This window comes from Pan troglodytes, chromosome 2, assembly GCF_028858775.2.
Source record: "Pan troglodytes isolate AG18354 chromosome 2, NHGRI_mPanTro3-v2.0_pri, whole genome shotgun sequence".
In the NCBI taxonomy this organism is placed as follows: domain Eukaryota; kingdom Metazoa; phylum Chordata; class Mammalia; order Primates; family Hominidae; genus Pan; species Pan troglodytes.
The window spans coordinates 182,941,365-182,968,250 of NC_086015.1; the positions used below are offsets into that span (position 1 = coordinate 182,941,365).

At 41.6% G+C, this 26,886-nt stretch overlaps 1 protein-coding gene across 4 annotated transcripts in view; it reads left to right on the forward strand.

Annotated features, from left to right (window-relative positions):
• The window catches only part of USP13 (ubiquitin specific peptidase 13), a 135,047-nt gene extending 110,973 nt beyond the window's left edge, over positions 1 to 24,074 (forward strand). For 3 of the 4 annotated variants that reach the window (XM_054682362.2, XM_009446898.4, XM_016942325.4), the window contains 3 exons: positions 326 to 479; positions 16,400 to 16,484; positions 18,708 to 18,872. In XM_054682362.2, coding sequence (XP_054538337.1) covers positions 326 to 479; positions 16,400 to 16,484; positions 18,708 to 18,801 — 333 coding nt within the window. In that variant the 3' untranslated portion in view covers positions 18,802 to 18,872. Of the gene's footprint in view, positions 1 to 325; positions 480 to 16,399; positions 16,485 to 18,707 lie in introns of all 4 variants that reach the window. The other variant, XM_003310124.7, reaches the window with a different exon arrangement.
• Positions 24,075 to 26,886: the final 2,812 nt, after the last annotated feature.

Sequence of the window (26,886 nt, forward strand, 5' to 3'; positions counted from 1 at the left end):
TTGGTTATTCTACACCTATTATTATCAGCATCTTCCTGCAGAAAAGCTGAGCTAACATTGATATAAACTTTGGAATGCTGATCTGCTGCTTAGAACAGTTTTCCAGTGAATCCAATTACAGATGTCAGCCGGGAGACTTGCAGAACGCCATGCCAACTGAACGTGCCTGTCATGCGGAGTCAGAGCTTCTTACTCAGTGGCACTTAGGACTAATTAATTCAGACCTCCTTCCCTATCTGCTTGACATCTAGTTGAAATGGTCAGGACATAGTGAGGCCTGAGGCTGCATGCATTGTAAAAACGTCTGTTTCTTTTTTGTTGTTAGAATAATAACCTGGAAAGAGCACTGGATTGGATCTTTAGCCACCCTGAGTTTGAAGAAGACAGTGATTTTGTGATTGAGATGGAGAATAATGCCAATGCAAACATTATTTCTGAGGCCAAGCCCGAAGGACCTAGAGTCAAGGATGGATCTGGAAGTAAGTTCTTGCCTTAGAGGCTGTCTGAGCAGTCAGAACTATACGTTCAGCTCATGCCCTTCCCTCCCACCACGACATAGTCAAGCCTTTGCCATCATTCAAAAGTTAGCACAGATCCCATCTTCTTCGTTTTTTTTTTTTTCTTTTTTGAGACAGAGTCTCACACTGTTGCCAGGCTGGTGTGCTGTGGCGCGATCTCGGCTCACTGCAACCTCCGCCTCCCGGGTTCAAGCCATTCTCCTGCTTCAGCCTCCCGAGTAGCTGGGATTACAGGCATGCGCCACCACACCCAGCTAATTTTTGTATTTTTAGTAGAGACGGGGATTCACCATGTTGGCCCGGCTGGTCTCGATCTCCTGACCTCGTGATATGCCTGTCTCGGCCTCCCAAAGTGCTGGGGTTACAGGCATGAGCCACCACGCCTGGCCAGATCCCATCTTCTTAGAAATGGTGCAGTTTGCCACTTTGCATAGGCCCCGGTGATCTGATAAAGTCATGTCAGAATCATGTTGCTTGGTCATGTTTGTGCCCAAGTTTAGGGCCAACTTTGATTTTGTCTGTTCCTTTGAGGTAAAATTTCTTCATGGACCATGGGAGCTTTTGTCAAAAAGAGAACATTTGTTTTCATGGTAGTGTTTTTTGAGTAGTAGCAAAGTGGTCTCATCCTTGATCATATCGTTACCCGTACCAACTACTGATAATATCCTGAAGGGTTGTCTCAGGATGACAGGAAGAGGTGCCATAGGCCGTTGTTCTGCCTTTTAATAGCAAACACTTATGTATGTCACTATGTGCCAGGCACTGTTCTAAGCACTTTGCATATCAACACTCATGTAATTCTCACTACAACTGATTTTACAGGTGAGAAAATAGAAGCACAGAGAGGTTGGGTACCTTGCCAAAGGCCACACAGCTCTTAAGAGATGGAGCCAAGATTCAAACCCAGAATCCTTGTTCTTAACCTTTGTGATAGCCTGTTTCTTGGGCCGTCATTGCCTGTAGAATAACATTCAGGCTCTTTAGCTTGGCATTCAGCACCTCCTCCAGTCAGATCCAGGCCACCTGGTCTCCCAGTGTCACTTCTATACTCCCTATACCTGCAGCTGGGATGCCTGGGACTGTAGCCACACTCTTAGCCTACTCAGCTGTCAACAACTCTCTTCTCACTTAACCTGCAGACTCAGGTTAACCCCTATTTGTGAAATGAGCCTTCTCTCCCATCACTGCACACTAAAATTCTCATCATTATTTAGAACTTGGCCACAGATTCCATTTCTCTGGACTGCCATCCTAGATCCTTGTCATAATCAGCTCATGCTTACCTCATATGCTAGTAATAATTATACCAGTATGAAAAATACTCCCATTTGTGCCATCTTTAATCCTCACAGTAACCTTATGAGGTACATACCATTATTATCTCCATTTTACAGGCGAAGAACCTGAGATAGAGAAGGCTAAGTAGTAGCTTGTCAAGGTCTCATAGCTAGTGATGGATAGAACCACAATTCCAGTGCAGGCAGTCTGCCTCCAGAGCCTGTGCCTGTAGCCACTGTAATGCATTGTTAGTTTTTTTTTTGTTTGTTTTTTGTTTTGAGACAGAGTCTCACTCCATCACCCAGGCTGGAGTGCAGTGGCGCGATCTTGGCTCACTGCAACCTCCACCTCCCAGGTTCAAGCGATTCTCCTGCTTCAGCCTCCCGAGTAGCTGGAATTACAGGCTTGGGCCACCATGCTCCCTTGTTAGTTCTTCTGTTGTTGGAGGTATCAAGTTGATCTTGCAATATAATTACTTCTGTAGGTATTTGTGTCTCCCATTTGACTAGGAGCTTGCCCAGGGCAGAGGCCATTTGGCTTTTATAAAACTCATGGTGTCTAGCATGGTGCTAGACACATAGAAAGTACTGAGTAAATAACAGTTGTATTTAACTAAATCTACACTAGCAGCATTTGTTCCTATAATCATATAGTGGCAGATTTACTCATTAATGTTCTTTCCAGACCTAACATGTACGTACTGATATAGAGCTAGACGGTGGGAGGGAACTGTCTTCTTCTTTTTTTTAATATAAAATAGGAATTTCATCACTGAAACTGTTTCAATGCCAACTGGATAAGAAAGGATGAGATGTCGTTCTCCCAATTTCCGTATTCATTTAAAGTATCTGGTATTACTTTTCAGAAATTACTAGCTTGCCTAAAATATTTAAAGCTGTAACAGACAGGTTACTCAATAATGCATGAGCAGGATTTATCACTTATTACACGTCCATCAGTCCACTGCTTCATTGATTTTCCATAATGGACATTTCCTTGGAGAGGATGAGTCCTTGCGGAAGGAATTAACCACAAGATGGGGCTGTTGTAAAGCTGCCAAGGTTTGGCTGCAGAGGGAAGGCAGGTCTGATCTTTAGGGTTTCCTTTCTTCTGATGGAGCTTGGAGGCAGCAGCCACTCTCTCACAGATGGTCAGTAATGATAAAGAACAGCCACATCATCTCCTCAGGGCTTACTCTACCTCAGAGTGATCTGTAGATATTCCTGCCACTGCTGGATTTTGAGGTGCATCCTTGAATAGGATGCTGCCAGGCACTCTTTAAGGCACTATGGGTCAAACCCAAGGGATTGAGGGTGAGGGTAGCGAAGGAGCACTATGAGATGCACTTAGAAATCACATGCAAGATATGCAGGATATAAAGGCAGTAGTAGATGAAACATTTAATTATGAAGACAGAAAAGCAGAAACCTAATTTGCCAAATGCATTTTGAGTTTGATTTTACAGAACCACAAATGTTTTCAAAGTAACTTCCCCAGCACTGTGCCTGGCCCATGGTGAGTGATCAGCAAATAACTGATTGAATGAAGAATTAAGTGAATGCCAGGAGGTAATAGACTTTGATAGCATTTTTGCTGCTTCCACAAAGTTCTATATAGAGGGGTTGGCAGTATACTACTATGTTACATTGCATGAATCAAAGGGAGGGGAAAACATGACTTCCTGTACTTTACTATATTAGCACACAAACTCATATTGTGAGTTGTTGCTTTCTTTTTCCTTTGTAAAAAAATTAACATTTATATTGAAGGATATACATTAATTTTAGCAACTTAAGAAAATATAGATATATGAAAAGACAAAATTAAAAATTACAATCTTACTCCCCGGCAATAATGACAAAATAATGTTTTGTTTATATTCTCTAGACCTTTGTAGACAAATGTATAAAAATGAATATAAATCTAAGGTTGTTTAAATATAACATTCTATTCTATACATTGCTATTTTGTGACTTGCTTTTCCTTTAATGTAATTAACATGTGATTAACATGTGATGAGGCTATGATTAGCCTGTGAGTTATGTAGGTGTACATGTATATAAATCTATATTGTTGAACATATATTAACAATATTCTATTATAAACATGTACCATAGTTTATATACCTAATTCTAGGTTAATTAGGTATCATTTAAATAAAAGACCACATTATTACAGAAAGAGTTTCAAATAATGAAGATATTTCCACATTCAGAAGATGACCACTATGATTTTTAAATAATGAGATTTTTTTGAGACAGAGTTTTGCTCTGTTCCCCAGGCTGGAGTGCAGTGGCATGATCTTGGCTCACTGCAGCCTTTGCCTCCCGGGTTCAGGTGATTCTCATGCCTCAGCCTCTCGAGTAACTGGCATTACAGGAGTGCACCATCATACCTGGCTAATTTTTTGTATTTTTAGTAGAGACGGAATTTCGCCATGTTGCCCAGGCTGGTCTCCAACTCCTGAGCTCAGGCAGTCTGCCCACCTCTGCCTCTCGAAGTGTTAGGATTACAGGTGTGAGCCACTGCACCTGGCCAAATAATGAGTTTCTTAAAGGATGAATTCAATTCACAGAAGTGCAGCATATGCCTAATGTAATCCCTATCCAGGGAGTAAAAGCTTGTTCAGCATTTTCCTCCTTCCATCCCTTCCTTCTTTCCTTCTTCTACTAAAAATAATATTGTGATAAACAGCCTTGGGCCTTCATTTGATTATTTGTTAAGGGAAGTTTCTGGAAGGGAAGTTTGTGAGTGAAAAATACATATTTTTAAAGTTTTAATGCAGATTACCATCACGTGACTCTCCACAAACACAGCAGGGGGCCACATCCTGGTCACACTGGTGACTTTCCGGTTTCCCCAGCCTTCCCCAGCAGTGCTTTTGGTTGAGTGCTTTTTATATTTTTTGTATCTTTATTGCCTAGTTATTTTTCTTCTTGTGTTAACAGCTTATTTCCTTTGGCCAGTTTCCCACTTTTATTGAGGTTGTCAGCTTTCTTTTATTGATTTTTATGAGAGTTTCATGTACTGTAGATTAGTTTGGGAATACCTGATCACTTTACAATATTGAGTTTTTCTAGCCAGAAACATATGCTTCTCCTTTGATTTATTCGCCCCTTTTCTAACTCTTGCAAAGCTGTATGGTTTTCTTCATAAATACGCTGGGCATTTCTAGTTTAGTTATATCTCAAAATTACATTTTCACTGTTACTTATGAATACAAATTTTCCCCATTGTATATTAAACATTGCTGCTAAATTATATAAAGGTACCGATTTTGTAATTGGCCATTCTCTAGGGGTTTGACTGGCATTACATTAAATTTATAGGTTAACCTGGGAAGATGTGTGTTCTGTTTAGCTAGGTTGTTTAAATTCCCAAGTCATTTCTTTTTACTTTTTCTGGTTGGTGAACTGACTGAGGTATATGACTTGAGAATTTTTTTTTTTTTTGAGATGGAGTCTCGCTCTGTCGCCAGGCTGGAGTGCAGTGGCGCCATCTCAGCAAACTGCAACCTCCAACTCCCTGGTTCAAGCTATTCTCCTGCCTCAGCCTCTGGAGAAGCTAGGATTACAAGCACGCGCCACCACACCCAGCTAATTTTTATACTGTTTTTAGTAGAGATGGGGTTTCACCATGTTGGCCAGGATGGTCTCCATTTCCCGACCTTGTGATCCGCCTGCCTTGGCCTCCCAAAGTGCTGGGATTACAGGCGTGAGCCACTGCACCCAGTTGAGAATATTGAATACAATTAAAGGGTAGGGGTAATTGGTGTTTGAGGAACCAAAACAAACAAAATAAAAACAACTTCAGTTTTCAGTGTTTTAAGTGGCAGGAAGTCCAAGACAAATCTGTCTAAGCAAAAAGGGAAATATTTTCTCATGAAAGCTGGCAAGTCCTGGGGGCACTGGGCTGCAGGCCTGCCGTGATTCAGGACTCAAACCCTTTTAGCTGGATGGGCCCCTTGGCTCTGCTTCCTCTAGGTTGGTTCCAGTCCCAGACAGGCTCTCCCTAATGGCACAAGATGGCTGCAGTGCCTCCCACAACTATATCTTTCCAGGTTAAAATCTAGCTAAGTCTTGTCCCAGAGTTCTCAGCAAAGGTCCTGAGAGCCTGAGACTCTGTGAGACTCCGTTATGTGCCCTGTCCTACTCCAAGTCACTGAGGCAGGTTGATTCAGGCCTGCATTATGGGCCTCACTCCTAGAACCTGAGGGTAGAGACATCTTCCATCCTCTCACCTGAGCTGAGAAGGGACAGGTTGATCTCCTTCAAGCACTGGTTCAAGTGTGGTTCGGACTAGTAGAATCACCTGAGAACTTGTTAGGACTGATGTTGCCCCACTTCAGACCTGCTGAATTAGGAACTCTGGGCGAGGCCCAGTAATCTGTGTTTTAACAGGACATCCAGGTGATTCTGATGCAGCTTAAACTTGAGAATTACCACCTTAAAAGCAGTGTTAGGTTACTGTTGCTTTAAGAAGGAGGGGCGTGGCTACTGGGACTTTGTCACACCAGGTTAACACTGAAATAATAAGGTAGGTGTTATGAAGTGGAAAAAAGCTATTATTACAAGGGTAGGGATTAAAGAAGTACATGTATCAAATTTTTCCTTTTAGGAATATGTTAATTAAAAATCACTGTTTCCATTTTTCTGAATGTGGAAGTAATGCTACTGCATGAAACGATTATCTAAATGGCGTCTAATTTGTTTAAAAAGGTTAGTGCTATTAACACTTGATGAAATAGTGGCTGTCATTTCCTGAATGCCTCCTCTGTGCCAGGCACTTCCTTGACCACTTTTCCTTCACTGCTTATAGGGAGGTATTCTGATGAGGAAGTGGTGACAAAGCTAAGTGGTTTGCTAGTGGTAGAACCAGGTTAGAATTCAGGCCTGTTTGATTTTGAAGGCTGTGCAGTTTTTCCTTTATCCCCGATTGAGTCATCTTATTTCACATTTTGTATTGGAATGGAGACGAGAGTCTATTTTCTACCATGTTCTGCACATTTTAGGGCTAGCACCTAACTTTCTGTTGAGTTTTTTAAAACTTCAAAGCTAGAAATCAGGCCATCACTCTGACCTATCGGGGCTTCTGCTATGTGCAAAATCATTTCTGTTTTCATGTTTCACTTAATGAGCATTTAATTTTTCTTAAGAAAAGAACTCACTGATTGCCAATGAAATTAACATGTGATTAGGCTGTGATTACTCAGAGCCTGCTCTGGCTCCTTCAGCCACTTTGGTGTAATGGTTTAGATGTCTCCGATGCTGCTGAGATTTTCCAGGCAGGGAGCAGAGAGGCGTTCATTTGCATAACGCTGGGGTTCCTGAGGTGCTGAGCTCCCTGAGGAATGCCACCCAGAAGAGGATCTAGGGGGCAAAAGGTACAGCTCCCCAGGGAAGCTAAGCCCCAGTGGTCGACTGGAAAGTCACATAGACACTTCATGCCACTGGTGCTAATTCTCCTCCCACTTAGCACTTGTTGCAGTTCCTAATTTTTTCAGCGGTGCTGTTGAAAGTTAAGAGGCAGCCACTCTTGAGTAAACTGATTTACACTGAAGGATAAATGATGGAGAACTATAAGACTTGGAAGGAAGTGTTTGCCTTTTGGAGCATTCGGCATTGTAACAGAGAGACTGGTAATTTGGAGCTGGCTAGGGTTGGGGGAAGCAATTCGTAGACCCTTTACAATTCTGTTGCTATCAGCTGCCTTCCGATGTTATTGATTTACCTAGGTCTGTCTTCTCTTTTTGAAAATTCAGAAATTTCTGAAAGCTCCAAATACTCCTCCCTCCCACACTGTTTTTTTCTCAGAGAGGGCGTGAGGGAAATCAAGCTGTTGGAGAGATTGAACTTGTTGTATATTGCGCCTGATATACTTTGGATGTTTGTCCCCTCTAAATCTCATGTTGATATGCAAACCGCAGTGTTGGAGGTGGGACCTGGTGGGAGGTGTTTGGGTCATGGGAGTGGATCCCTCATGAATACCTTGTGAGGGAAAAGCATATCCCAGATAAATACCCAGATATTGGGTGCTTATGAGGCAAATGTTAGTAAGTTGGCAATTTTATTTCCCCCGCTTTGTACAGAGGGAGTTAGAGATAGGCAATGACACAAATTAATCAAGTAAAGAGCATTGGATGAGAACCCAGTTTTTCTCACCAGAGGACTGCTGTGCCTCTGGGGCCTTGGTAGTTATTTTAGGGAGTGTTTTGATGTCTCTGTGTTCTGAGCACTCTCTGTAGACTAACTAAATAATGCGTCATGCCCTGATGAGATACTGCTGCTTTGTAAATATTTTAGATGCTATAATGGCTTATAAAATTAAATTCATTTAAAGACACTTCTGAATCCAGAGTTGCTTTTGGTCATTACACTTGTTAAAGCATAATTTTCCAAAAGGCAAGATCATAACTTTCAGGTAAATGTAAAATGAACACATATCACAGATTTTAAAAAACTCATTAATTAATGAGAGAATCAGTCAGATGTTATTACTGGTTTAAAAACATTTGTGGAACTAGGATATTTAAAGACAATTTAAAAAAGAAATGTTAGGATGAGATTGCCAGGTTAGGTTAAAAATTAGTCAGTGTCTGTCAGGACCATAAATCCTTGAAATAATTATATTACCAGTTTATACCCCAATTTATAAATCTATACATCCTTGAGGATATGTGTTCTACTGGACAGAATTTTTTTGTATCTTTACTAGATAAAAATCTACAAGTTAGCAGGTAACATCACTAAATATGAGATCTTTAATCAGTAGTGTATTAGTAGTTTTATAGTCGTTGCTGTAAGAGAATACCTGAGAGTGGCTAATTTATATTAAAAAAAGGGGTTTGTTTGGCTCATAGCTCTTCAGAGTATACAAGAAGCACAGTGCTGGATCTGCTTTTGAAGAGGCCTTAGGAAGCTTTCAGTCAATGGAAGGCAGAGGAGGAGCAGGCGTGTCACATGGCAAGAGAGAGAACAAGCGAGAGAGAAGAGGTGTCATGTTTTTTTTAAACAACCTCTTCTCCCTTGAACTAATAGAGTGAGAACTCACTCATTACCAGGAGAGGGCACCAAGGTATTCATGAGGGATCCACCTCCATGTCCCAAATACCTCCCACTATGTCCAGAATTGGTGGGTTCTTGGTCTCACTGACTTCAAGAATGAAGCCATGGACCCTCGCTGTGAGTGTTACAGTTCTTAAAGATGGTGTGTCCGCAGTTTGTTCCTTCTGATGTTCGGACATGTTCAGAGTTTCTTTCTTCTGGTGGGTTCATGGTCTCGCTGGCTTCAGGAGTGAAGCTGCAGACCTTCACGGCAAGTGTTACAGCTCTTAAGGCGGCGGCACGTCTGGAGTTGTTCGTTCCTACTGTCCGGAGTTGCTCATTCCTCCGTGTGGGTTTGTGGTCTCGCTGGCCTCAGGAGTGAAGCTGCAGACCTTTGCGGTGAATATTAGAGCTCATAAAGGTAGTGTGGACCCAAAGGATGAGCAGCAGCAAGATTTATTGCAAAGAGCAAAAGAACAAACCTTCCACAGTTTGGAAGGGGACCCAAGCAGGTTGCCACTGCTGGCTCGGGCAGCCTGCTTTTCTTCCCTTATCTGACCCCACCCACATCCTGCTGATTGGCCCATTTTACAGAGAGCTGATTGGTCCATTTTACAGATAGCTGATTGGTCCATTTTGACAGGGTGCTGATTGGTGCATTTACAATCCCTGAGCTAGACACAGAGTGCTGATTGGTGTATGTACAATCCTCTAGCTAGACATAAAAGTTCTCCAAGTTCCCACTAGATTAACTAGACACAGAGCACTGATTGGTGCATTTACAAACCTTGAGCTAGACACAGAGTGCTGATTGATGCCTTTACAAACCTTGAGCTAGACACAGAGTACTGATTGGTGCATTTACAATCCTTTAGCTAGTCACAAAAGTTCTCCAAGTCCCCACTAGATTAGCTAGATACAGTGCTGATTGGTGCATTTACAAACCTTGAGCTAGATGCAGAGTGCTGATTGGTGCATTTACAAACCTTTAGCTAGACACAGAGTGCTGATTGGTGCATTTACAAACCTTTAGCTAGACACAGAGTGCTGATTGGTGCATTTACAAACCTTTAGCTAGACACAGAGTGCTGATTGGTGCATTTACAATCCTTTAGCTAGACATAAAGGTTCCCGAAGTCCCCACCAGATTAGCTAGACACAGAGTACTGATTGGTGCATCCATGAACCCCAAGCTAGACACAGAGTGCTGATTGGTGCATATACAATCCTCCGGCTAGACATAAAAGTTCTCCAAGTCCCCACCAGACTCAGGAGCCCAACTGGCTTTGCCTAGTGGATCTTGTGCCAGGGCCGTGGGTGGAGCTGCCCGCCAGTTCCACGCCACGTGCCTGCACTCCTCAGCCCTTGGGCGGTTGATGGGACTGGGCACTGTGGAGCAGGGGGCGGTGCCCCTCAGAGAGGCTCGGGCCACGCAGGAACCCACCACGGTGGGGGCTCAGGCATGGCAGGCTGCAGGTTCCAAGGCCTGCCCTGTGGGGAGGCAGCTGAGGCCTGGCGAGAATTTGAGTGCAGTGCCGGCAGGCTGGCACTGCTGGTGGACCTGGCGCCCCCTCCACAGATGCTGGCCTGGGTGTAAAGCCCCTGACTGCTGAGCCCATGCTCACCCAGAACTCAGTGCTGGCTCGCGAGCATTGTGCGCAGCCCCGGTTCCCGCCTGCGCCTCTCCCTCCACACCTTGCAAGCAGAGGGAGCTGGCTCCAGTCTCAGCCAGCCCAGAGAGGGGCTCCCACAGTGCAGCGGTGGGCTGAAGGGCTTCTCAAGCGTGGCCAGAGGAGACGCCACGGTCGAGGAGGTGCTGAGAGCGAGCAAGGGCTGCCAGCACGTTGTCACCTCTCACCACCAGGTCCCACCTCCAACATTGGGGGTCACATTTCAACATGAGATTTGGAGGGGACAAACATCCAAACTATATCAAGTAGTAAATAGTGAGATGAACTAAGTTCATCCCCCTAGATCAGGAGCCAGCAACTTTTTTCTCTAATGAACCAGATAATACATGTTTCAGGTTTTGTGGGCCATATACATGTCTGTCTCATATTCTTCTCCCCTTTCTTCTCCTTGGCAGTACAGGAACAGGTTGCGGGCCAGATTTGGCTAATGGGTCACTTGCCAATCCCTCCCCTAGATAATCTTTGGGTGGCCTTACCTCTATATGACATTGAAAGGGTATGCTGCCCACCTCTTTTACCTTCCAAGTTTCATAAACTCTTTTTAAACAGTCCTTTCTCAAATAACAAAATCAAAGAGTACAATTGCTGTTAGGTTGGGTAGGGATGGTAGTGTCAACATTTGATGTTAAAAAATCTTCTTATTAGCAAGGTTGGGAAGATTTTCCTGGAGTTCAAAAAGGACAAGTTTTGTGGGGAGGAGAAATGTTAGTTTCAGACACAGTTTAATTCTGCCCATTAGGAGGGACACTGTCCACTAGATGTGAGACATAGTGGTTTTGTCAGTTTTGTCTAATTCTTCCAGGTACTTTGAAGGTTTTTCTGTTGAAAGTTTTTCTAACATTTTTCAAATGTTAGAAATTCCTTTTTAAGTAAATAGAAAAGGCAGCTTGAGATGAGATAAACATTTCAAAATTTTGACTTTCATCAGAAAAACTTAAATATTTTTTAGTGTGTGTTTTTTGGAGCGTGTTTTAGAGTGCTGGTTTTTTTTTTTTTTTTTTTTTTTGGGGAGGACATCTCTGGGAACTTAGAGAAGAATCAACAGTAGCTTCTTTCTCTGGTGAATTCACCTTGACTTTCTCTTTGGAGACAAATATGAATTGAGATTTATTACCTGTTTAGTTTTTGAAAATGGGTTGAGAGAGATTCTCTTTTGTTGTTGTTTCCTAGCAGGAGGTCGTGAATAATGCATGGAGCAGTTGCTTATATTGATAAACATGGTTAATTTAAATAATAGGACTAAGATTTATGCTAACCTTTTAAATTTTATTTTTGTGGTTCTGAGTATGTACATGAGTTGTTTTTAAACAAAGAGAGGAAAATGCTTTTGGGGGGGCTTTAGTGACATGTTTGGATATAGTGGGATGTATGGATTTGTCCTTTCTCTGTGTCTGTTTTGTCAACCCATTGGCTGTGTTGGTATCTGTGCTGTGTTTCACTGATGTGACCCTGTCTTATGGTGGGAAGTGCTCAGTAAACACTCTGTTGAATTGCTGAAGCCATTGTTTTGCAGGACATCCTTGTGGGGAAAAGCCTTGATTGGGGTATTGTATCCTCTCTCTCTCTCTTTTTTTTTTTTCTTTTTTGAGACAGAGTCTCATTCTGTCGCCCAGGCTGGAGTACAGTGGTGCGATCTCGGCTCACTGCAGCCTCGACCCCCTGGGCTCCAGCAATTCTCCCACCTCCGTCTCCAGAGTAGCTGCGACTACAGGTGCACGCCACCATGCCTGGCTAATTTTTTTGTATTTGTAGAGACAGGGTTTTGCCATGTTGCCCAGGCTGGTCTCAAACTCCTGAGCACAAGCAATCCATCCACCTTGCCTCCCAAAGTGCTGAGATTACAGGCGTTTGCCACCATGCCTGGCCTGTATTCTCTCTTCATTTCACGAAAATTCTAAGAGAGCAGCCACATTTTTGGGAGAGCAGTACTGTCTCTTAAATTTAAGATTAGGAATTTGGTATAGAATTATTCCAAAACGGCTTAAAAAGCCAACAGGGGCCAAGAAACACAAGGATCTCAGCTCACTCCCTTTCTTGCTTACATAGGGAGGTAAAGGTGGGTTCTTAGTGTGGGAGACGGAACTAGAGGGCAGACAAGGGTAAGGTGCCTGGATCACTGTTTCAAAAATAAATACCAGGCAAAATGATTATCATTTACAACTGTTTTTGCCTGGCTTCTGATTTCAAACCTGGGATTTTTTTCTTTTCTTTTTTTTTCAGTTGATGTGATAGCTAGCAACAGAAATTTAGTTAATTATGGGAAAGGCAATCTTCTCGGATTCATTTCTGATTAAATAATTATTTCAACAGTTTATACCCCAATTTATGCTTTGGTAGGAGGTTTACAAAAATATATACACTATAAGAAGATACAAAACAAGTGAGGAAATGAAGCGAAAGGAGTCATTCCTTCATTCATTCATTTATTTATACATTTAACAGATACTTATTAAGTACCTACAGTGTGCAAAGCACTGTTCTCTGTGCCTGAATACTCAGTAAACAAAACAAACTCCCTGTCCTTATGGAGCCTATTCTAGCCTGGGGTAAAAGCTGATAGACAATAAATACATGCACAAGTAAGAATGTGACATGGCGGCTGGGCATGGTGGCTCACACCTGTAATCCCAGCACTTTGGGAGGCCGAAGTGGGTGGATTACCTGAGGTCAGGTGTTCGAGACCAGCCTGGCCAGCATGGGGAAACCCCGTCTCTACTAAAAAATGCAAAAAAATTAGCCGGGCATAGTGGCACGTGCCTGTAGTCCCAGCTACTTGGGAGGTTGAGGCAGGAGAATTGCTTGAATCCGGGAGGCAGAGGTTGCAGTGAGCCGAGATCACGCCATTGCATTCCAGCCTGGGTAACAAGGGCAAAACTCCGTCTCAAAGAAAAAAAAAAAAAAAAAAAGCGACATGGCAGGTGTTACTTTCTGCTGTATGGACAGGAAAGCAGGATAAGGGAAACGGGAGCAACAGGAGTGAGGGCGGGGGTGGAAGGAGGGTTACTATTTATAAGGAAGGTTCAGGAAGGCCTCTCTGATGAAGTGACATTTGGACCTGAGATCTCAATGAAGTGATGAGTGAGTCACATGACATCTGAAAAAAGAGAGTTTCAGAAAGAAAGAGCAGTAGGTATAAAGGCTTGAAGGTATAACAGCTTGAAGATCAGGGCTTGCCAAGCATGTTTGAGGAGCAGCCAGGAGGCCAAGGTAGCTGGACCAGAGTAAGGGGGATGAGGAGAGGAGGTAAGAGGATTTCATAGGCCACTGCAAGAGTGAGATTTTACTCAGTGATCTCAGTGATACAGAGAGCCACTGGAGGGTTTTGGGGGCCAAGTAATGACCACAATTTGACTTCCATTAAAAAAAAAAAAGACTAATGGGCCTGGCGCGGTGGCTCATGCCTGTAATTCCAGCACTTTGGGAGGCCGAGATGGGCGGATCATGAGGTCAGGAGATCGAGGCCATCCTGGCTAACATGGTGAAACCCTGTCTTTACTAAAAATACAAAAACATTAGTCAGGCACGGTGGCACGCGTCTGTAACACCACTTGGGAGGCTGAGGTAGGAGAATCACTTGAAGCCAGGAGGTGGAGGTTGCAGTGAGCCGAAATCGCGCCACTGCACTCCAGACTGGGTGACAGAGCGAGACTCCATGTCAAACAACAACAACAAAAAAAGAGAACAGAGTGCAGCCAGAAAGGCAGCTGCGCCCTCACACGTTCATGGGCAACCTGGCACTAAACCATTGTTAGATGACCTGCTTCTGGGTTGTGGTTTCGTACGTAGCAGAGCAGCTCCCTTGCTGCAATCTATTGAAAGTCAGCCTTTGACACAAGGGTTTTTAAAAAAAAAAAAGAAAGAAAAGAAAAAGAAAAAAGAAAGAAAAAAAACCACTCTGGCAGCTATGGTGAGAATAGTTGGTGGGGGAAAGGGAGGAAGCAGGGAGTCCAATTAAGAGGCCATTGTAGTAATTCAGACAAGATATTATGGTGACTTGGATGAGAGGTTACAAGTGGAGACTGTATGAAGCATTTGGATTCTAGATACAGGATTTGCTGATGGATTGGACTTCGTCGTGCTGATAAAGGGTGTGAGAGAGAAGGCAAGATTTTGTCCTGAGTTATTGGAAGAATGGAATTGCCATTGACTGAGATAGATAAGGCTGAGGGGAGAATGATCAGCAAACTAGGAATGGAAGAGATCTTCCTCAACGTGATAAAATGTATCTACAAAAACCCCACAGTTCACCTTACACTTAATGTGAAAGACTGAATGCTTTCCTCCTAAGATCAGGAAGAAGATAAGGATGCCCGCTTTTGACACTTCTGTTTAACATCGTACAGGAGGTTCTAGCCATTGCAGTTAGGCAAGAAAAAGAAGTAAAATTTATTTGGATTATCAAGGAAGAAGTAAAACTGTCTCTATTTGCAGATGACATAATCTCATACATAGAAAGTCCAGAGGAATCGACTAAAAAACGATTAGAACTAACAAATGAGTTCAGCAAGGTTGCAGGAAACAAGATCAATATACAAAATTAAATTATATTTCTATACACTAACAATGAACATTCCAGATATGAAATTAAGAAAACAATATCATTTACTGCCATAGACTAACATGATATCAGCCAGAGAGAGAGAGAGAGAAAGAGAGTCTGGATAGAGGGGGGAAGAAGAAGGTTTGAACCCCAGATCACCAAAATTCAAAGGTCGGGGAGATGAAGGGAAGCAGTAAGGCAGTAAGGCAGCTGTACAACCAAGAGAGTCATGTCCTGGAGGCAAGTATTTGAGAACGGAGGTCATCAACAGAATGTGATGCTGCTGAAGAGTGAGTAAGATGAGGACTAGGGATTGACAGCTGAGTAAGTTGAATGAGCCTGAGTGAAAAGCAGGAGAGAAAGAATGAGAGATAGAGGGGTAAGAGAAAAACTCTGTCCAGAACCAATACTTTTTTTGGAAAATGTAGTAAAAGTAGAGCACTAGCAAAATCAATATGCAAGCCCATTTTTTTCTTATTAAATTCAGTAGACATACATTTTACTCTCATTTACTCTAAAGTCTTGTAAATGTGCTCTCTCAGTTTCCATACTACCTCATTGTAGTCTGTAACGGTTTGCTGAGTGGACTGGTACTTGTCCATGGAAGCCACTTTGGCAACATGAACTAAAATGGATTCAACATGGATATCATAGAGTACTGGGTATGATGCAAGAGGTACCTGTTAGAGAATAAACATTGGTCTCATCCTCTCAGAGGCCGTATATGTCTTTGTTCAGAAAACATGAAGCCTGAAGTTTGGTCCCACATAAGTTATAATCATGAGCAAGTGAAAAATCTTGCACAAAGCATTATCCTTTTCTATAAATGATAACAGCTATCTGCTCTCTTCCTTATAATTTTGACATTTGTTTGGTATTTCAGTCTGAATTGCTCATTTAAGTTTTATACAACCCTGCAAAGTGGGTGGATTTTTTTTTTAATCCCCACAAAGAAACAGGCTCAGAAAGAGGAAACAACTTGTCCACCCTCGTGCTATTTGGAAGTGATAGAGCCAGGACTACCCTTTTAGATCCATAAGCTTGCCACCAGACCGGGCTGTGGGATTTTTTAAATCCCTTTCCACATGTGAATTTAACATCAGCTGTGCTTTGATAATTTATGTCCTATTTTTGTGATCACAAATTTGCAGGTTGAGTTTAGTGTCACTCTGAGTATGTGTGTGTTGTCAACATAGCAAGGTAAATAGACCTTGTCTTTCAAATCTAAACAGTTGCTGGATTATACTATGGTTGGTTTTAAATTCTAACCAGAAGTGCTCTTCATTCTGGAAATGCTGCCTTGTAACTGAGTTGTTTCCTCTTTCACAGCATATGAGCTATTTGCATTCATCAGTCACATGGGAACATCCACAATGAGTGGTCATTACATTTGCCATATCAAAAAGGAAGGAAGGTGAGTCATTTTTAGAAGGTAAATGATAGCTGTGATTTATTGAGTACCTACTATATGCCAGGCACTCTCCTAGGTACATTGTAAATGTTATCTCATTTGGTTCTCACATTGGTCTTGTAAAGGGTATACTGTTAATGCCCTTTTGCACATCAAGACACCGAGACTCAGGGAGGCTGAATAGCTTGACCTTAGCTAGTAAGTAGCTGTGTGAGAGCTGATATTCAAAGCCACTTTCAACTATCATACCAAGGTGACCTCCCAAAATAAAGATGCATCCTGCAGCAGAATGTATGCTGTAATTGGAACCTCCCTAGGATTGCCATATTTAGCCAACAAAAGGAAACAAGACAAGAAAAACCAGGATGCCCTATTAAATTTGAATTTCAGATAAATAATGAATAATTTTTTAGTATAAATAAATTTCAAATATTCTATGTCCCAAATATTATATGGGGCATGCTTCTACTGAAATTTCTTATTGCTTACCTGATACTCAGATGTAGCTGGGTAACCTGTGTTTTATCTGGCAGCTCTAAACCTTCAGTGCTTTGCCTTACTACAGCCTTGCAGTTGGCTTCTCAGCCTTCTTAAGTAGAATTGTTAAGTGTGTAGTGAACCAGAAATGAGACAGTTGTGGAATGAAAGGCTGCTGCTTTCTTCAGAACCTTCTCCCTGGGCTGGATCCCTACAGGACCCACTGGTGCCCTTCCTGCAGCTCCAAACTGAGTAGCCTGTGGGTTGGCACTTCTGCTTGAGGGCAGTGCTCAGGCCATGTGGATGCTGGAGAAATGCCTGAGGGTGGCCTCTTGCTCCATGGCTCCCACTGCAGGAGTGGCCATTTCCCACCTGGACTCCATTGTGTTCTTTTGTGGTGTGTCTTTTTAGTTTTGTCTTCTTAACTTGGTAAAATAGTTGAGCACAGGAATTTATCTCTTTTTTTTGAGATGGAGTTTCACTCTTATTGCCCAGGCTGGAGTGCAATGGTACAATCTCAGCTCATTACAACCTCTGCCTCCCAAATTCAAGCGATTCTCCTGCCTCAGTCTCCCAAGTAGCTGGGATTACAGGCATGTGCTATCATGACTGGCTAGTTTTGTATTTTTAGTAGAGATGGGGTTTCACTATGTTGGTCAGGCTGGTCCCAAACTCCTGACCTCAAGTAATCCACCCGCCTTGGCCTCCCAAAGTGCTGAGATTACAGGTGTGAGTCACCGCACCCAGCTGGGACTTAATCTTTGTAGTGAATTGTTTTTATTACAAACACGATAGCTCTTTAAAAAACACTTTATGGAATGAAGTCAAAGAAAATAAAATAAAAATGCTTTTTAAAAGAAAAATAGCTTAATTATAATTTTAAAAGCAATAAAATTCATAGTAAATAATTTATAAATATAAAAATATACAAAGAATATGTACCCCGGAAGCCTAACAATAACCATTGTCTACATTTTGATATACTTTTCTTTGTTTTATTGTCTCACTGGAAGAAAGTATATATATGTCTATATGCACACATACTACATATAAATAAACACATATTTACAACTTAACTAAAAGCTTAAAGTATGTGCAGAGTACATACAATTTTTTAACCAGTAATTTCCCATTTCATATTATATCATGGTTATTTTCTCACTTTGCCAAATATTCTTTGAAGAAATTTTAATAGTTCTATAATAGTTCACTGCATGGATTTTTTTTTAAAATTCTGGTTTTAAGCTAGTTTTATACCTAAGACTGAAATAAGCATTGTTGTACATAATTCTTTGACTCAATTTCTCAGGCTATCTATGGATTTCTATAAAGGGAGTTATGGGATCAAAGGTTAAAATGTTTGGAGGTTCCTGATACATTTTAGTAACTACTTTTTGATTGAGCTTAAGAATCAAAAAGCAGTTGTAGCTGGGTATGATGGCGTGTGCCTGTGTTCCCAGCTACTCCAGAGGCTGAAGCGAGAGGATCCCTTGAGCCCAGGAGTTCGAAGCTTCAGATTGCGCTACCTTACTCTAGCCTGGGGAATAGAATGAGGCCTTGTCTCTTAAAAAAAAAAAAAGCAGTTGTGATTCCCTACCAGCATTCTGTCCCTTTTTATACAACGAACTTGAGTATAGTACCTTAAAACATCATGGTTAAGTGTTGTGCGCCATATGATTTAGTGACTTCTTCCTGTAAAGTTTCCTGGAACTGACTTAAATCCATCAAATGCTTCTGTCTTGTTTTCAGATGGGTGATTTACAATGATCACAAAGTTTGTGCCTCAGAAAGGCCCCCTAAAGACCTGGGCTACATGTACTTTTACCGCAGGATACCAAGCTAAACCTCAAACATAAAAATTGGCGAAAAGAAGCCATACGCCTTTTTAATTTGCCAAAAAAAAAAAAAAAAGAAGAAGAAGAAGAAGTTGAAACAACTAGACCTGAAGGAATATATGGGGTATTTATCGTTTATTTAAAGAGCACGATCAGTTGACACCTTCTGAAATAGAACTGAGAAGAAATTTCTATTAGTGATGATACACTATTATATTGTAGATAGTTTTTATAAATGTTCAAAAAGATGATGATATTTAAAAACAAAAAAAGTATTCATATTGCTGGTGGAGGATCTGCCATCAGCACATCAAAAATGGGGATGTGCCCCCAGCCCTCTATTTTGCTTTGGGGGTCAGTGGTAGTGGCCTCTGGAGAAACCAAATAATGTGGCCAGTGGTGTGGCCTTACCCACAACAAATGAAAAGCCCACTTGTGTTTCATATAGAAAATCAGCAGTTGGGTGGGGCTTTATTTGTGACATAATTTTTTTCATGACACACAATAATTTCTGATGTATCCATGTAGATATTATGCTCTGTCCATAATAGAGCCTCTGCAATGAAAGATATTTTTAATTTGTCACATTAAAATTCATAATACGATTGTGTGAATGTGTGTGAGACTGACTGAGAGTGTGAGACTTTTACTAGAAAAGTGAGTCCACTAGAAAATCTGTGACAAGTTGGTTTTTAAAGGCTGAAGAGTTGATATTAAGCATATCTGAAAAAAGCAAGTAAATATTTTAACAAAACTATGACTCAGGAACCTTCGAGAAGATTAGTTCCCCACTTAGATTTTTAAGGAGTAAAAAGGGCTGAGTTATGCCTTTAAGTGCTGTCAAGAATTCACTTGGGTTTGGGACATTTGCTGGTGTAATGCTAGATGCCCACAGCAGCATAATATTGTACTTTGTCAAAGGTAGGTAAATTCTCTGTTTCTCAGCAGCCCTTTCCCCAAAAGGTATGGTGTTTATTTTTAGTTAAAATAGCTAATCTCTTTTTACCATCTCACATGATAACTCTTTGGAGTCATGTCAAGTGCCCCAAATTTGTCTGTGATTTTCCCATCTCCGAGCTCTTTATCTGCCTCCATTTCCTTGTTTTTCTGGGGCCAGAGTCTCATCTCTGCCTTTTTTTGGTGTATCACCTTCTGACTTGCCTTCATTGCTTGTCTGATGTGACCAACAGTGTGATCTTGGACACTCTAAGGATTTTAGATGCAAAGAAACTTTATATGACATTATGAAAGACTATCCTTTCCATTTTGGTTATTTCAGCATTTTAGTTAGAAACTCTAACCTGGGATTAGAGTTTCCAATGTGATGAAAAGTGGAATGATAGCATTCTATAATTTCTATAATTTTCCTACTGGTCCGTACCAAATTCTAGAGTCTCTGGAGTTGCTATTTCAGATTATTTGGTCAAACAAAAAAGAATTTATTGCTGTCTGTTTAACATGTATTGTTTGGTTGAAAGGATCTTCTTAGAAACTGTAGGAAAATAAACAGAACCAACCAGGTGAAACAAAGCACAGACATTGGATTAGGATGTAGTGAGTTGTGAACAATCAGGATTCTGGGTGTGATGGGGGGCCCTGTCTTATAGGTGATCCTTTGGTGCCATGTGACCGAGAGACATGGTGTCTAAGGCTCATGGCCTGGAGACCTGGGTGCTGCTCCTAGCTGACTGTGGACCTTGGGCAAGTCCTTCATCCTTCCTGTGCCTCACTGTCCTCATCTGAACAATGGTATGATGACACCTGCCGTCTCTTTCAATCATGCTTTGAGGATACAGTGAGATTGGTTACAGTGAACCTTCAATGAGTAGAATGTGGTATGCCATGGTGGGTTGTAGTAGATGGTGCTCCCTGCCTTTTCTCCTCTGTTTTCCTCAATTTGGGAACAAATGAGATTGGCAGAAGGAGGGAGCTCATGGTGCAGTACTTTTCTACCAAAGTGTGCCCACTGTTGTCACCTCCTAATGTTAACTTGGATTTCCTAAAGCAGTCCCACTCTGTTATGAGAGTCACTGACTCCTGTGGACATCCCCACAGTAAGCAGCCTTACAAAACCCAGTCCCCTTAGGGCAGAGTGAGTGTCATAGAATAATGACTCCAAACCCACGTCAAAAATGGCTTGTTTTCAGCAATGTTATAAAACAAAGGCCTGTTTTTTGGAATTGGGGGTGACTGGGTGGTTTGGATTGAAATGTGGACAAAGATAGCATGTGTATTTTGAATAAAATAAAAATTTTGTAATAAAACTTTGAAAAATCAGTGATGTAAAATCAATATTTAAGACTATAGGCTATAAATTGTTTGATTTCATTAACTAGCCCTTTTGATGCCTAGACATGTTGTAAAAAAATTGTGCTGTGGCTGCCTTTTCTTCTGCCTCACAACACAAAGGGCTATTTCTACAAGGCAAAGTTTTGTATATGTGCTATTCTTTACTTCAGATTGAGAGTTGGGAAAAACTGGAGTAAATAATGGGTTTCTTACTTGCTTAAAAGCATATTTATATGTGTATCTCAATATATACAAGGCAGGTTCCCCTATAAAAGTCTGGAATGTACTGCTTAATTTTACACTTGTGTAGACACGATTATTTGTGACTGAAAAGTGGAATAACGTGTGGATTTTGTCAACTCATTGTCAGTCTGTTAGCAGTCCTCTATGTGAGGCATGGTGGTCTAATTGTGAAATTCTCCCTGTATATGGGTGTCTGTGTGAAAGACAGCACTTTCTTCCTGTAAATATCTTTTGATATCCATTTATGTAGAATTCCAATGAATGTGTCTTTGGAAAAGGTAATGTATCAAAGTTTTTATTTTGCCAATTGATCTAAATGCCCATATAACTAATCAGAAATCCAGTTTGGTTCAGATTGGGATTTTCTTTTAAAGAAAAAAAAAGTATGCAGAAAAGACTATTGGAAGAATCATGTGTTAGTGACACTTTACATCAACGTTGCTTCGATATTTTGGAATTGACCAGGCTGCTTTCTCCTACCTGCAAGAGAATGTGCCTGACATTTCCCAGTGCTTACTTTGGGCTATAGGAAGTCCAACGGGGATAGCTCGAGCCTCTTGCTCCCTGAGTCATTTATTCCCTTTACCTGAACAGAGCCTTACCTGCAATTCATAGTGAGAGCACCTGGGTCTGTATCCTGACTCCACTCTAAGTGAGGTGGGACTGAATTACTGTACCTCTCTGGGCCTTTTCATTTGAAACAAGTGGGTTAGACTAGATTAGCTCCAAAGTCCTCTCTTGCCCTAACATTTTATTTTTATTTTCCTGTGGTTACCACTAGGGTCTGACATGTAAAATGTGAGGGGTCACTTAGAGGTTTGGATGTTATATTTTTGCATTGTTACAGCTTATACTCCCTAGTTGAGGACCTGTGTCATTCTTAGTGGCCCCACCACCCCTCTGTTTGTATTCCTGCTCCACTTATCTATACTTTTTTGGGTAATCATCCCACTTTTTTTTTTTTTCTTGAGACGGAGTCTCGCTGTGTTGCCAAGGCTGGAGTACAGTGGTGCAATCTCAGCTCACTGCAGCCTCCTCCTCCCGGGTTCAAGTGATTCTCCTGCCTCAGCTTCCCAAGTAGCTGGGATTACTGGCGCACGCCACTACGCCCGGCTAATTTTTGTATTTTTAGTAGAGACAGGGTTTTGCCATGTTGGCCAGGCTGGTCTTGAACTCTTGACCTCAACCTGCCTCAGCCTCCCAAAGTGCTGGGATTACACGCATGAGCTACCGCGTCCGGCCCCACTTTTTTTCTACTCTTGAAACAAACAACTTTCCAGTCCATGAGGTACTTTGGCTCCATCCCCCTCAAAAACAAAACAAAAAATCCATTTAAAGTGTCCTCCTAGAAAAGCCTCAGAACTGCCTTCAACTAAATCTGTCACCTTTATAGAATATTTTGAAATTCTGGAAGAGGATGGGAAACAAAATTCTAATTTAGCTAGAGCTGTGATCCCCAAATAAGTGCTGACAAAATTGTCTACCAAAGAAAGGCCGTCCTTGTCATCTTGTAGGCATCACTGCTGCTTAATCACATCAGTACAGGCCTTCTGTGGGGAGATGGCAGGGGGCAGGGGCAGGACCAGGGGATGGGATTAGATAAAGTGTGATAATGTCCTTTAGATAAAAGAAATCCTACGCTATAGAACAAGGTTCTGTACTCTTGAGTTGGTGTCTGAGATCACCTGCACAGTGTTACAGAGATTTTCCACTCCATAAATCACTCTAAAAGAGTTTGCATAAGACTCTGTAGACCTGAGCTATTCAATGTGGCAGTCAACAGCCATATGTGGCGATGACTACTCAAAATTTGGCTTGTTCAAATCGAGACTGTGTTGTACACACACAATACACACCAGATTTTGAAGGCTTGGTACCAAAAAGGAATTTAAAATATTTCACCAATATTTCATAGTGATAACATGCTGAAATGACACTATTTTGGATGTATTAAGTAAAATATTAACAATTTAATATATTTATATAATTGAAATTAAAATTCTTTTCACCCATTTTTATTTTTTAAAAAATGTGGCCCCTAAGGAACTTAAAATTAGACATGTGGATAACGTTATACTTCTATTGGACAGCCCCACTCTAGACTTACATGGTGTGGGGTAGGCAGTGAAATCCGTAAATAGGAAAGGCAATTCTGCAAAGTATCTAAATAGACAGAAACAACACAAATATTTTTGCTGGAGTCAGGAGCACTGTGAGGCACAGAACATCTCCCAGAAAGCAGATTTTTTTTTCTGCCGAAAAACTTATATATATATGTATGATCCCAATTAAAAGACAAAAGCAAATGAGCCCCAAACTGCCTGTCTTCAGCTTTGCCTGGGAGCTGCTACCTTTGCTCTTCTAGCATCTTCTAGGTGCCAAGGATATTAGCCACATGAGGGTGTTGGGCATATTTGTTTCGTTGTAGGCAAAATCCTATTGTGGTTTCCCCTCCCCAGGTATTGTTGAGTCTGTTCAAATCTGGATGTGTTGAAACACTGCACAAATCCTGCCACTCTTGATGTGCCGCTTGTCTCAGCCTTGGCAGAGGCTGAGTCTGTTCCTGTGCCCACCTGTCCAGCAGGTTTTGATGTTGGCTTCTGAAAGAGTTTGTATTTATTTTATTTTGCACTAGTCACAGTTGTTGTTAAACTGTATCAAATGTTTTGGGAGATTATTTGCCTGAGATGGAAAGAGAGATGGATGATTTATTGCTTCAATTGTTTTAAATTAAAAGCTATTCTCACAATCTGAGGCCCTTTATGGCTCTTTTTTTCTTTAATTTTGAAAAATGCCAAGTAAACGGATTCTGCCATTGATTGTTTTCATCTGTCAGTGGAACAGGTAACTTGAGACAATGACTAATCTTATTTCTTTTTAGGGGTTCTTGGCGTTACCAGGCAGCCATCACAGTGGACCATCAGTGGTGGCACAGTGTTACCTCTGTGGAGGAGGGAGGATTTGGGGCAGGGCGGAGTCTCCTGCCTTGGACTTTATCTGCTGGATGTCATGTCACAGATCTTTCTCTTGTTCCCTGGATCTTGGTTTGCTGACAGCCCCCTTAACACATATAAAAGCAGAGTGGGCACACGCTATGTCCAGAGACTTAGGCATTTCGATGACACTGTGTCTCTAAGGCGTATGAGTTCTCTCTTGCTGCTGTGACAAATTATCATGAACTCAGTGGCTTAAAATAATACATGTATTACTATGCAAATGGTCTTACAGGGCTAAAATCAAGGTGTTGGTAGGGAAGCTATAAGGGAGAATCAATTCCTGCTTTTTCTAGCTTCTAGCTTCTAGCTTCTAGAGTCTGCTCACCTTCCTGGGCTCCTGGGCTCCTCACAGCATTGGCATCACTGCAGCCCCTGCTTCCGTTGTCACATCTGCCCTGGCTGACTTACTTCCCTCTTAGAAAGACCCTTGTGGGCCAGGCATGGTGGCTCACACCTGTAATCCGAGCACTTTGAGAGGCCAAGCCGGGTGGTTCACTTGAGGCCAGGAGCTCAAGACTAGCCTGGCCAACATGGCAAAGCCCTGCCTCTACTAAAAATATAAAAATTAGCTGGGCATGGTGGTGCATGCCTGTAATCCCAGCTACTTGGGAGGCTGAGGCAGGAGAATCACTTGAACCTGGGAGGCTGAGGCTGCAGTGAGCTGAGAGAGCACCACTACATTCCAGCCTGGGCAACAGAGTGAGACTCCAACTTAAAAAAAAAAAAAGGCCCTTGTGATTACATTGGTCTCACCCAGATAATCCAGAATATTCTTCTCAAGATCCTTAATGTAATCACACCTGGAAAGTTGCTGTTGCCATGTAAAGTAGTAACATATTCACAGATTTTGGGTATTAGCATGTGGACATCTTTGCTGAGGTATTATTTTGCCTACCACATAGGATATGTTAATCGGTGCTTAAAAATCCATTCGATGCTCAAATTTTTTAGAAGAATGAACCTATGTATTTTTAAAAATCCAAGTAAATGACTAGCTTCAGTGTTCTGCCATATGTTTTGACGAGGGGAATAAAACAGTGAGGGAATGATTGGGATAGTGAAGGATTATTTGCCACCAGAGAATGCTGAAGTTTTTGGGACAATGTTTGCAAGCCCCCTTCTACTCACCTCCATTTGCTATATCTCTTCGTGCCTAATGGGGGATTTTACCAGTGTGAATATGCACTGTTGAATTTTTGGTCCTGCTTTTCAAATGCTGTCAGTGACAAACTTCAGTTGTAGTGGGAAATTTAATAGGAAACAGTGAGCCATTCTCATCCCTCATGCAACCAGTCATTTAAAAATCAACTAGGAAAAGTCTTTCAGTGTGGTAGGGAGGTAGGGTGGTATAATTGCAAGAGTGGAGGCATACAGACTTGAAGTCAAATCCTGTTTCCAACACAGACTAGCTATGTGACTTTGGTAAACACATAATTTCCTGAGATTCAGTCTTTTCATCTGTGTAGTAGGCATAATAATAACTGAGGTGAGTTACATAAAGTATATGACAAGCTGGTGAACACAGGGCATTTTTATGTCACATTTTCACCCATTTAGCATTGACTCTATGGAGGTTTTGACCCTTTGTTTTAATCTAAAAGATTTTTTTAAATATCAGAATTATACCAACATTGATGACTTTTTTTCCAAGAGTATTTTTCTGGAGATAATTTCGTTAAGTCAGTTAATCTTGTTAATTTAAATAGTATGGCTCATCATTCAATAAATAGTAAACATCTATGTGCTATGTATTTTTTTCTTAGAAGATATCTGTAAATAAAGACAATATTCCTGCCTTTGTTGAGTCTTATTTTTTGGCAAGGAGAGACAGATAGTAAACATAAAAGATAAGTAGATTCTATAACAAGAGGTATTAAGTGCTATGGAAAAAAGAAAACACACCAGAGAGGTGAGGGTGCAGATTGCAGTATAAATAGCATACTTAGGAAACAAATCATCTGGAGGTGAGATTTGAACCAAGACCTGAAGGAAGTGAATGGACTCATCCAAGGGGATATTTGGGGAAAGAATATGCTTGGCAGAGGAATTAGCTGGTGCAGAGGCCCCACAGTGGGGCATGTCTACTATGTCAGAGGAGGATCAAAAGGATGAGTATGGCTCAAGAGAATGGAGTGATGGGGAGAGTAATGGGAGAGGAGGTCAGAGAGGGGCCAGATTGCCTGGACCTGGGAGGCTTTGGGAAGGGCTTGACTCGAAAGTGCAATAGGAAGCTATTATAGGGCCTTGTGCAGAGCAATGACCCAATCTGACTGAAGTTTCATAAATTCTTTGTTCAGACTAGATGGTAGGAAGGCAAGGATAAAGGTTGGGGCTCCTGTGGTCAGCAACGTGGGAGGATGATGGCTCAAACAGGGTGGGAGCAGTGAAGCTAGTGAGAATGGTCAGATTTGCGATACATTTAAAGGTAAGACCCTCAGGATTTCCTCACGCATAGGATGTAGGGTATGAGGGAATTGAGAGTAGCTAAAGCTAACCCCAAAGTTTTTATCCTGAGGAACTGAAGAGTGTAGTTACAATCAACTAAGATAGGGAAGGCTTAGTGGG